The 12,497-nt window shown below is 36.5% G+C and overlaps 2 protein-coding genes across 2 annotated transcripts; one reads left to right on the top strand and one right to left on the bottom strand.

Moving 5' to 3' along the window:
- The first annotated feature begins 1,947 nt into the window (after positions 1-1,947).
- On the top strand, positions 1,948-6,814 carry LOC112706480 (protein FAR1-RELATED SEQUENCE 5-like). Its single transcript, XM_025757789.3, has 4 exons — positions 1,948-2,535; positions 3,411-5,672; positions 6,288-6,470; positions 6,551-6,814. Exons 1-2 carry the CDS (start codon positions 2,530-2,532, stop codon positions 5,055-5,057), a joined length of 1,653 nt encoding a protein of 550 aa, XP_025613574.1. The 5' UTR covers positions 1,948-2,529; the 3' UTR covers positions 5,058-5,672; positions 6,288-6,470; positions 6,551-6,814.
- Positions 6,815-7,371: 557 nt separating this feature from the next.
- On the bottom strand, positions 7,372-12,497 carry LOC140174814 (uncharacterized). The gene is made up of 12 exons (XM_072200853.1): positions 11,525-12,497; positions 10,794-10,883; positions 10,128-10,574; positions 9,876-10,010; positions 9,678-9,775; positions 9,081-9,165; positions 8,896-8,973; positions 8,697-8,789; positions 8,470-8,604; positions 8,257-8,378; positions 8,075-8,144; positions 7,372-7,965 (listed from the first exon to the last, which is right to left on the bottom strand). The coding sequence occupies exons 3-12, from the start codon at positions 10,530-10,532 to the stop codon at positions 7,756-7,758; spliced, it is 1,431 nt and encodes a 476-aa protein (XP_072056954.1). The 5' UTR covers positions 10,533-10,574; positions 10,794-10,883; positions 11,525-12,497; the 3' UTR covers positions 7,372-7,755.

The following is a 12,497-nucleotide window of genomic DNA, read 5'->3' as shown; positions in this document are numbered from 1 at the left end:
TTATCGATTTTGTTCTTGTACTGTTGTTATGTAGGACATTTTGTTAATTATTTAATTTTGACCTCACTGTGGGACTAAATTGATGCTAAATGAAACTTTTTTGGATTCAAATAGAACACTTTAAACCTTAAGGACCAAAACAGAATTACGCCCAAACCTAGGAGACCAATTTAATACTTTTACCCTAAAATATCCTCTAAAGGTCTTCTTGGATTGCATCCATATTTTTATTTTGAGACTTTTATGTAATTAGATGATATTGAAATATTGAAGTTGTTTTATTTTACTTTTTAAAGAAAAATAGTTATAGTTATGTAGAACAATATCATATGCAAATATATTTGGAACTATTGACATTGAGAATTTTTTTGTATATAGAGTTACGTCTTATATTGAGTAATTGTGTTATAAAAGATTTAGTTTTTAAATTTTGATATTAAAAAAATAAATTTTTAATTTGAGAATATATAAATGAGATGAAATTAATAAAAGATTTGAAATTAAAAATAAATAAATAATTACAGGATTTGTGGAGGTTTAAAAATCTCATAAAATAGTTAATTTTTGTTAAATTAAAAAATCAATTTGTGGAGGTTTTAAACTGTCACAAAAGTGATTTAAAACTCCCACAAAAATGTAATATAAAACCTCTATTAAACACATAAAATTCTCACAAAAGACCTCGTGACACTTCAAATTTTGGGGGTTTTAAAAATCTCCACAAACCATTTGGTGGGGGTTATAAACCTTCACAAATAGAAAAAAAACCTCCACAAATAAACAAAAATCTTGTAGTGAGTTAACATATATAGGAGAAGTGAAAGATAAAGACGATAAGGATAATGATGATAATAAAAGAGGATGAGGAGAAAGAAAAAAAAGGAGAAAAAAATAAATAACAATAGTAACAAGGTAGCGATAATGAAGACGGCAGCAGTGGTAGTAGGGACAACGACAACAAAGGAGAAGAAGAAGAAGACGATGATGATAACGATAACGAAAGAGAAAAAAGAGGATGAAGAAAAAACAAGAAAAAGAAGAAGAAGCGCTTGCGAAAGTACGAAAGGAAAAAAGTGCACAATGACTTGGCTGAAAACTTGATTTGAAAAATGTTTGGACATCATAGAGAGAAATGTTTGGACATGAGAGAGAGAGTATTCATTTTTTATGTGATTATTTAATTTAAAATAAAAATTAATTTAGATTAAAAATTAATTATTTGTATAAAATATATGTTAAAATATAAATATACATTGAAATGAGTTAAAAAATATATATTTATACATAAGTACATAATAATTAATTTGGTGATTATTTTATATATATACATAATATTTTTCATAAATATTTAAAACGATGAGATTTTGCTTTTAAAATGATGAGATTTAGTAGGACTAATATTTATTTACATAGTGATCAAAATTAGACTAGGCCAACTAGTTTGATAAAAAAATCGATGAATCGAACACCCAATCTAAATTTTAAAACTTTTTAGTTTGAGAACCGATAGAACTAGTCAAATTTCGCAAAAATAATAGAAATTGGTAAAAATTGGTCTAATCAAACTGCTCAGATAAAAATTTTAAAATTAATAAAAATATAGTTTAAACTTAAGTCCTCTTTATTATTTAATGCTCCATTTGTTGTCACTAAACTATGTTCTTTTTTATTGTATATGCTGATTATTAATTATATAATAAAAATGTATAATAATTTTGTTAGATATTATTTTAATTTTATATTTATTTATGTTTAAATTAATTATATTTTTTATTATTTATAATTATTAATATAAATATAAATATTATTAAATATGTATAAATAAAAATATCAAAGCGTAATTTTTTTTTAATTTTTTTGGGTCAGAAAATAGTAATAAACTATTAAACTCCGACTATAATGTTCATACACGTGTAGCAGTTAAGCCCAATGAGGAAATCAGTAATAATATATACAATAAAGGTGAAGTCTAGGGTGTAGAAGGAAAATTTTTTCTACACATGTATGTTGTTGCTGTCACTTTAAGATTTTGACAAATGTCTAAATAAAAGTTGGTTGAAGACAAATATTGCAGAAGCAGCTGACATAAAGAACATTCTCTCTGCTACTGGCACGTGATCACCTATGCTAAATTATGTTAATTAGTTTAGTTTAGCGTGAGTAATTAATTTAGAAGATATTGGGCTAGGGGTGTTTGGGCTTTTTAATTGTCAGTGTGATTCATTTTTGCCATAGTGGGATTTGGTTTTCTGTGGTCTGAGCTTGTTTGTTGTCCTGGATCCTAACCCAAAAAAAAGTAAAACACGATAACATTGGTTAAAAAAAATAACAGCTTGACATTATGGGATAAGGAAATGTTATGTGGGTTTGGTTTAGGGTTTTGTTGCAGGTTTTGAATGTTGGTGCAAGTGGCTTCACCATCCGCCTAGATCGGAGTGGAATTGGGGGATTTCGGCATTGTCGTTGCAGAGGGTTGGGAGAGGGAGACCGGTTTTTTCAGCTGCTGTCCATCTCGTATGCGGCGAAGGAATGGAGGTATGTGTTTCTTGTGAACTCTGTTTATTCTTTGTGTGCATTGATTTCCATTATGTATCGGTGGAAGAAGAAATATTTTGAAGTTATAAAGTTTTGAAAAAGTTAAAAGGTTTAACTTAAAGGATGCATACTATTAATTTGAGTTGTGTCTTTGTTTTTTAATTTATTTTGAAAATGACGAAAGAGAGGGTTTGTCATTCCCCTCTTCCTCTAGTGTTAAAGCATGTGTTATTTGTAGGTGTATATTGCAAAATTTGTTTTATTTATATATTCCAAAATAATGGGTTGCCATGTCTGAAGATTTACACATAATAACACTATATTTGAATGTATCCACATATTATTTGGTTGTGTCATATATTTAAATAATTAAAGCACTTATGTTTCTAACCTGGACATAATGATTAGACTTTGGAAGGTTAATTGATTTTTTATTTGGAACGTGTAAAGTATGAATGATTAAATTAAATATTTATTAGGAAACTCCTTTATTGTTAATGTATGTGAGGTTTGTATGTGTATCTTGCATAATTGGTTGTGTCATAATATATATAATATTTAAATAATTAAACCATTTATATTTTTAATCTAGACAAAATAATTAGACTATCAAAACATGATTTCTTTTTTATCTGGAGCTTTTAAAATATGAATGATTAAATTAAAATTATGTGTAGTTGAAGGGGATGGATAATGTTCTGTTGAGTAATGAGTGGTTTGCTAATAAATGTTGTGGCATGGTTAGTTGAATTTTTCTATTTGTGAAGTAGCATGTTTGTGTGGTTTTCACTTAAGAATAATTTCAGCATGAGTGTATAGCAGATTTCCAAGACTTTGAAATTGGTTTTTATGTTCTTGCAATTGATTTTGATCAGATGGAATTCACAAAAGGAAATAAGGGTTGCGACACGATGGAAGGAAGCCAAAGGGAGGAGGGGTGTAGGCCTGATGAGGAATTGGATGATGCATGCGGCGGTGACAGCATGAATGGAGTATCGGATGAGTATCCATCCGATTATGCTTATGTATTCGGGTTGTCAGAACAAGATATAATAAGAAAAGTCTTTCGAAGTGAGGAAAGAGCATATGATTTTTACAGTAAATTTGGCAGATGTCATGGATTTGGCGTGCGCAAGGGTGATTATGGAAAGGATGAAGAAGGAAATTTGATAAGGAGAAGGTTTTTTTGTAATAGGGCCGGACTGAGAGATGAGAAACACTTGAACAGGTTGGATAGAAAAAGGGGACACCGTCCTGAAACAAGGACTAATTGCTTGGCGAAGCTGTCGATTTATCTGGATAGGGAAAACTCAACATGGAAGGTTCGCAAAGTAATCTTGGATCACAATCATGAACTGACACCTCGAAGGATGGTGCACATGATTCCGAAATTCCGTCGTATATCGGATGCTGCAAAGGCAAACATAGATGGCATGCGTGGGTATGGTGTTTCGACATCAAAGATTTTGGGTTACATGGCTGGGGTTGCCGGAGGGTACTCTTTGTTGGGCTTTACAAAAAAGGATGCGTACAACTACATTGATCACATGAGGCGGGCCAAGGTCGTTAATGGTGACTCGAATGCCGCTATTGTATATCTAGAGGGAAAGGCAGCGGCGGATCCAATGTCAATGGCTAGGTATAATGTTACAAAGGATGGAATGTTGGCGAACATGTTCTGGGCTGATGGACCTTGCAGAGTAGACTATCAGTATTTTGGGGATGTGGTCGCCTTTGACTCGACATACAAGAAGAATAAGTACCAGCGCCCGTTAGTGATATTCTCTGGGTCAAACAATCATAAGCAAACCACGATATTCGGATTTGGATTGGTGCTAGATGAAACAATAGAAAGTTATACGTGGATGTTGGAGAATTTGTTGGAGGTGATGTGTAATAAGCAGCCTTCTGTTGTGGTAACTGATGGCGATGATGCGATGATTGCGGCAGTCAAAAAAGTGTTTCCAGAAGCTACTCATCGGTTGTGTGCATGGCACTTACAGAAGAATGTAACCTCAAATGGAGGCGAGCAGATGTTTCGTGAGATATTCTGTAAATGGCTTTATGCTGACATGGAGGTAGATGACTTCGAGCTTGAATGGGAAGAAGCTTCTGAGAAATTTGGTCTACACAAAAAATGTTGGGCAAACCAGATGTACGAAAAAAGGCACATGTGGTGTAATGCGTACCTTCGTGGCAAGTTTTGTGCTGGATATCGCACAACGTCTAGGTGTGAGGGAATAAATTCTCACATAAAGGGATTTTTGAACTCAAGACATAGTATTTTGGAATTGGTGCAAAATTTGGAGTTGGTAGTCCGAGAATACCGCAACAACGAGCTAGTTGCGCAATTCAATTCAATATATAGCACCCCTGTTCTAACAACGTGTCTGGATCCTATTGAGAGGTGCGCTGCAGATGTTTACACGAGAGCTATTTTTGTACTAGTTAAGAAAGAGATTGACGGTGTTGGAGCGGTTAATTTTGTGAGTAAAAGGAGGGTCTCCACAACAATGGTATAGACAATGGAAGAGTATGGTCATCCCGGCCACAACATTGTTACCTTATTTGATAGGACCATGACTAGAATGGAATGTCGGTGCCGATTCTGGGAGAAGGAGGGCTTTCCATGCAGACACATATTCTTTGTCATGAAGCACGAGCATTTAAAGGATATTCCAAATCGTTTAATTCTGAAGCGGTGGAGGAGGGACGCCAAGGCAATTGAAGAGTACGGCGATAAGACCGACGACATGTTGAGCGAGAGAGGTTTTCTATTGCGGCATGGGGCACTCCATGCGGCATCACAGTGGATGTTATACCTTGGTTCAAAGAATCGAACTGTATTTAAGACTGCAATGGAGGGAATTCGCGGAATTTGTACTGACATCCATGCAATACTTGGTCAACCGAATGAGGGAAGAAAAGCAAATGCGGACGAGCACATTCGGGATCCCGTTGTTGTTAGAACTAAAGGTGCTCCACGGTCCAAAGGCAAAAAGGGAAAGAAGAGGAGATGTACGTTTTGCAAAAGGACCGGCCACACAAAGCGGACATGTCTTGATAGGGTACCAAACCGATCCAAATGGGGTTTGCAAGAGGATGAAGAATCTGTCGAAATACCAGGGGCCAACGAGGTTCGTGCTTTATTAAGTACAATTTGGTTTTTTTTTTTTTTTTTGCAGAATTTCATGTAATTTTAGAAAAAATGCAGGTTTGAATATATTTTTCAATATGGAATTTCAATACTGCATCTTGGCCCTTCATTTTCTTAATTCCTTATTACAGCATAATTTTTTAATTAGGCCTTCTAGTGACATAATTTAATGTTTGGATGAACATGTCTCAGTTTTTGTATAGGGTTGTGGGGATTGTGGACATAATTTGATATACAATCTGGCATGTATTTTTTTTCTATAGAATCCCATGAATGCTAATTTAAAATTGTAGGTTTAGGGTATATTTATTAATATGGAATCTCAATAGTGCACCTTAGCATTTCATTTGATTGATTTCTTGTTAAAGGAACCTTCGAGGGACATGATTTAATGTATGGATGAAACATATATTATACTTTTTTGTATGGGATTGTGGGGAATATCTCCCTCAACTACTTATGCTGGGAGAATTAGCATCACTTTTGCCTGCTAAGTGAATGAAATTATGAGATAATGTTTTGGGGTGTGAAGTTGTTTTATAGCCAGCATATCTGAACAAACTGTGGTGAATGATCATTTGGGTTGATGTTCCAGAACTTTATGGGGGTACATGAAACAAGTCTGCCTCCGAGGTCAGCATCGGTGTATTCACGAGATGGAAAAAATGTTTTGGCAGAATTAAAACTCGTGGGAACTCAGGAGAGGATCGTCGGAACTGCACAAAGTGAGATTCTAGCATCTGTTGCAGATGTAGGCAGTTGCGACTATCACCAACAGGTACTCCTCTCGATTGCATATAATATTTATCAATTAGATAGGACGTGTTCCATTTATTCATTGGTTGAAGGGATTCGCAGGTACTAGATCTCCTGAAATCGCTGAATGCAACAATAGGCTCAGATGGCATTGAGAAGTCCCAGTGATGCTTCAGTTAGTGATTTTGTTTGTTTTTCTCAGGAGTCAGTGGGTGTTTAAAAGACTCTTTTTGGCTTTTGTGCATCAATGTTGTTTAGGTGCAGCGCAGTTGAATATGCTAAGTACATGAGTTTTATTATTTGGCTTTTTTTGTAATTACGTCAGACTTTCAATGGCAAAATTTTGCTTGCTGCAAGCAGAGATCATTATAGCCTTTACTTTCATTCACCAGCCAATAGATATTGGTTTTTTATTTTTTTTCCCAAGGGTCAAGTTATGATCTAATGCTATTTTTAATAACAAAGACAAAAACCCAAATCCACCGACTGATTATGAAGGTGTTTTAGTTATGTTAACATCTAAACGTGACAACTACAAATGTAATTAAATAACCTTTGTTAATACAATTTAGTCTTTACAGTACTGGATTAAGTTCTCTGAATTACAATATAATCCAATAATTTCAATTAATCAGTAGAAAATTTTTTTTGCCTTTTCATGCTAATGACTACTGCAAATAATTCTAAATCTCTAAATGTGCATTGCACGAATCTTTTTCCTTTTAAAATTAAGATTCATAGTAACTAATGAATCAAATAATGTTACTTATTCCAATAAAGGTATGCTAGTTATATTAAAACTGTTATACACATTATATTTTGGGTTTTGTCAACAACATGATAAAAACAATTTTTTAATTTTGGACATGTTATATGTGAAGTTTGAATATCTAAAAAAATTAAAAATCTAATGCTACTTTCAGATAACATAATCACTTCGTTGAAGTTACTTAATCCGCAGGACGTTGTGAAATCTTAACAATTTGAAACAGCAAAGTTACAAGGTTAAACCTTGTTGTTTGGTGCCAAAAATAGCTAGTAATTAAATACCCAAAAGAATCTCAGACCCATACGCCCATGATCAGGAGAAGCGCACAAATTCCCAAAAGATACACAGCAGAATCCATGATCTTGTGCTGATCAAGACCGATTCCAATAGTAATATATACTAACACAAAGTGTAGCAATTTCTAGAATGATTATACACCCCCAATCTAACCAAAATGCATCATGTGACTTGTCCCAAAAAGAAGTACTCCTACGTAAGCATCATTAGGCGTGGAACATGACCGTGCAATCCCTACACATTAGATGGTCATGCTTTGGCTGCTGCTGGTGGCCAGTGAAACAACTTCGGCGACAGATTTTTTCGCCGACTTCGTTCTCGTTGTGCTGGATTTTTGATCATGCTTGTCCCAATAATCAATAGCAAGTTTCACCACTTCGTCCTTCTTTTTGTTGGCTTTTGAGAAGAAAATGTCTAGTGCTAGGCTCATCCGGGTAAGGTCAGTGACACCCTAGATTAGTGAGCAAACCATTGGTGACCATATCACACAACAAAGTATGAAAATTGACTTTCAAAGGTGTCATAGTTGATAGTTTTTCCCATGAATGTGTAGTGCTCACCTGAATATCATACGTGCCCCACAGATGGGAAAGTTGCATCCATTGGGCTACAAAGACTCCGCAATCTTTTCTGCATTTTGGTTAAAAGAAGACCCCAAGTAATTTGAAATACAAATTAGTTTGTGTCCATGAAGTATTCTTCGAAGTTGATGAAATTAAATTACGTTTCAAATAGAACTTACGACTTGTCCTTTTGTTGTGTGACGAGAGGTTCTCTCAGATTGAACCGCGACACCAGCGGTGGGATACTTGCTTGGTTTTCATAAAACCTCTTGTCCGTCAACATTGTCTCCAAGAAGAAAGCCTACATCCACTTCCCAATGTGAGAATAAATGACATTGGACGTCACGCCAAGAATAGAATAGTCCATAAGGGATAAAAATTTTGCACCGTACAACGTATGTCATCATTTGAACTCTGTGCGCCCGATCATCTGGGTCCTTTGCAGAGTCCAGGTAGATAAGGTCTCCCGAATCGAGGTCAACGATCATGAGAAACCAATGCCTATCCTTATTGAGGGGGATGTAAATCTACATGGTAGGAGGAACATTGTAGACCCTTTGTTAGTGAATAATACATATACAAGAGTACATAACAATATGGAGTTCTCAGTTCAACTAGCCTTTTTTATTTTATCAGCTTTCTTAATCGTGTAACGAGTCCGAATGAACTCCAATGTGTCCTTGCAGTATGTTGTTGGGTTAAGGGCCAGTTGCTAAAGCAATAATTAGACCAAAATGTTATACACCTGATACAATTAACTCCATAAAGAAAGTAATTACAGTGCATGGAAAAGGTTTGTCAGGAATAGCATGCCTTACCGCAAATGTTGTGGGTAGCCACCATGCTGACTCATCACCGCGCTCTACAGTCAGCATTTTCACCAATAGGTTAAGGATCTACGATTAAAGGGGATGAAAGGGTAAGCCCTAGTTTGAAGATAACAAAATACAAGAAAAATAATGAAGAAGAGAGGACAATGGAAATGCGAATCAAAGGAACTGACGTCGTCCACTAACTCGTGTTGTGGTCTAAGAGTCCAAAGGGCACATCGGTCTCCTTGGCAATGCTCATCTGGGAACAAAATCTCTCTTTGGCGAGGATACGGTGCAACAAACGTTACACACACCAAAAAAAGGAACATATTAATTCAAATTTGCACATAAGTTGCGCAATGAGAAGATATAACAAAGCATGTAGTTTATGCAAGTGCATGTCTAAAAAGATAACATAGATAATACGAAACAACACAATGCCAACATCATGCACAAGAAAGACATAAAACCCTCGGCCCGAGATAATGTTTTGTGGAGGCCCAAGATATTAATTTAAAAAAAATCAGTAGGCAATGTAAACAGTACCGTTAAACCTTGTTTATTTTTAAGTCTTGGACATGTACGTGGACACATTTGAAAGAACTCCATAATGGATCATGTAGACCCATGAAGAAAAAAAAACCTCTAGACCATGAAGCTCCCAAAAGGCCTAAATAATTTCGAGCCAAGACAACAAGCCCAAAAGATGGCAATTTTATTGAACAACAAGGACATATGCAACACGTAAGAGAAATGATAATTCCATTTGCGGGATATTTGGAACTCACCTCTGATCCAAGTCAACAGCAAATATATATGCAGCAACCGCCATTTCGGTAGCCCCAAATCGATTCCCTTGTGGTGGCCGAAACACGACTTGGAAGAACTGTTGCAGTAAAAAAATATCAATTACACAATAACCACATAACCCACTACGAGGATGTGACAACATGCATGTTAACATACTTTACAGGAAGTGTTAATACCTTAGGTAGCTCCCCAGAATCCATATACTTCCAATGAGCGAGTCTAGTTGAGAACGGGGATCCATCCTCAGCAGCACCAGGGCCTTTAACAAAGGGCTTATGCGACCCCTCACCTGAATCATAATCTAACTTCCTCTGTCGTGAAGTAGGTAAAGCAAAATGACATGCATAGATGTTAGGAAGCCTATCGTCACCAGCATTATACATAAAAAAATTGGTGAAACACTAATAAAATCATCAAAGGAGGTTCACCTTCAAAGGTTGTTCCAGCCTAGAACTCCTTCTTCTACCAACATTTTTTATGCCACTGGTCTTGCCTTTTGTAACCTTGTCAACATGCAATAATGCATGGACGTTCCAATTAGCCTTAGTGGAGGAGCCCTGTTTTTTCTGTTGTTTCTTTCCAACATGGTGCACCTGTGGATCCAATGTCTTCTCCTCGTCATCGAATGACCGAGTTTTCTTCCTCTCAGCATGGGAGGCGCACAACATCTCTAATATTGTTGTGTGGCCACCAACAATTGCCATCAGTTTGTTGATTTCTTGTGCTTGGGACTCCAGAATGGACCTGGTCACGTTGGCGTTCTCCACAACTGACTCATCCACCGATGGGAGCTTCCCATTTCCTCCTTGATCACCTTCTTTGTTTGGATCCATGTTTACCAACCTTTAGGCGATGGGTAACGGCGCCAAAGAAAACTACAAGTGAAGGATTGTGGATCAAACACTTGGATATAAAATACCCCCACATGAATTAAAAGACATCGAAACATGTTTATGTATTGGGTGGGCCCACATGCATTCAGCAAAAGGAATGGGAAGACCCAAGGAAATACCAACCCACATCATAAAGTGACCTCTTATGCTAGTGATTCGTAAATTCAAATTTTATTTTTTGCTATATTCCACAAATCTTACCGGGGAAGCCATCCCTGATGTGATGAAGCTTCAGAGGGCACGCTTCGATATCTGCACCAATGAAAGGACAGCGACATGGCAGACTTGACCCTACAAAAAACGCAGCACCAATTAGGTAGCCGTTGAAAAAGACCAACAATTTCTATCACAACTACTACATTTATCATAAGTTAATGCCCAAAATTAATTATTAAACTGTACATTAATAAAAATTGATTCGGAACATAAACATTACTAAAATAAAATCTGTTAGAAAGACTGTATCCTCCATCATTTAAATATTAAAAGTGGTCAATGTCTACCTAAAAAAGATACACCATTTTAGATTACTCAATGCATATTAGTGATAATCATTCATCCACTTCATCACATAAATCAATGACAAAATCAGGACACGTACTATTGATACCGGTAACCATTTTATCATTAAGAAAGACGTGCATTCGCGTTGCCGTGGCCAATATTAAAGCTTCGATGACATCTTAATTGCAATAAATCGTTCAATTTTTTAAACCCTTATATTAATAAGCCATTTAAATTTAATCTTGTACATGATAATCATAACTACACGGTTTGTGAACCATAATCCATAGTGGGCATATAAACTGAGATTTCTTTCCAATGACTTCTTCTAACTTGTGACTGCCATAAACTACAAACACCATCCTACATCCCACGCACAAAACAAAACACAAAATTCATATACAACGAAGCACCGATACACCACGTACCTTCCTAAGCAAACCACGCATTAATCACCTTCACCCTTAATCACCCAACATTTCCTCAATCATTTTGACCTGGTGCCTCAGTTCAACGTTCTCCTCCTCAAGCATCCGAATTTGCTCAAACATCGACTGTGGCATCTCATCCTTCATCTGGTGTTGCATACGATCGAGGACTCGATTACCATAGTCACAAATGCTCTTTCCACTAGCATCGACCAATTTATTTAGCATGGCGAAAGAAACTTCTTGCCTAGCCTCCTTTTCCTCTTCAGACTCTGGGCCATATGCCACAAATTCTAATCCTCTTGCATTGCTTGGAAGGAAAACAATGAATCGAAACATCACACACCCCCTGACGACTTGTTGTCTTGAGGCACGAAGATTGGAGTTCCAATTGCAAGAGTCGAACAAGCTCACATGAGCATTAGTTCAAAGTCCTCCACATACAAAAATCCAGGATCTTGGGTCTCGGAGACCACTTCTCCACCTACGAAGAAAAAGTTCGACTTGAAATTGTACAACGGCTAAGAAAAACATTATAACTGTTATGTAAAGAAGAAAAAAAGTGCCTGACGATGCGGATGTGCCACGACTATCATCACCAACGAAAACACTGCTAGGAGAATGGCCCAAGTATTGCACTTTTTGAGAAGAAGGGCTTGCATATACAGAAGCCAGAGGTAGATGTTGGGAACACCCACCACCTCCAAACGCATTCCCTCCACCTCCATAGAAGCAACCTCTGCGGCGCATATATTCTTCAGCCTCTGCACGAATATGAAACCCCTTGTATTCGTTCTTTTTAAACCCGTTCACTTGTGCGCTGCATTCTTCCCATATCAGGTAAATTCCTGGAATTCGTCCCTTTTTAACGGCATAAAACCTATACCTTCCATTCTCCATGGAAGCCACTGCAGGTTCCAGGCAACGAAGACTCTTCGAATATCCAACCCACATGAGAAGCACTCTCTCACTT

Source organism: Arachis hypogaea, chromosome 8 (genome assembly GCF_003086295.3).
Source record: "Arachis hypogaea cultivar Tifrunner chromosome 8, arahy.Tifrunner.gnm2.J5K5, whole genome shotgun sequence".
NCBI classification, from domain to species: Eukaryota; Viridiplantae; Streptophyta; class Magnoliopsida; order Fabales; family Fabaceae; genus Arachis; species Arachis hypogaea.
Note: the sequence above shows the minus strand (reverse complement) of the source record. Positions and strands in the feature narration are given on the sequence as shown.

Excerpts from the sequence above, each read along its gene's own strand:
- LOC140174814 (XM_072200853.1), bottom strand. The coding sequence starts at position 10,532 with ATGGATCCAAACAAAGAAGGTGATCAAGGAGGAAATGGGAAGCTCCCA. Across the intron at positions 8,379-8,469 it reads TTCAAATGATGACATACGTT|GCTTTCTTCTTGGAGACAAT; the intron begins GTACGGTGCAAA and ends AAGTGGATGTAG. Across the intron at positions 8,145-8,256 it reads ACACAACAAAAGGACAAGTC|AAAAGATTGCGGAGTCTTTG; the intron begins GTAAGTTCTATT and ends ACCAAAATGCAG.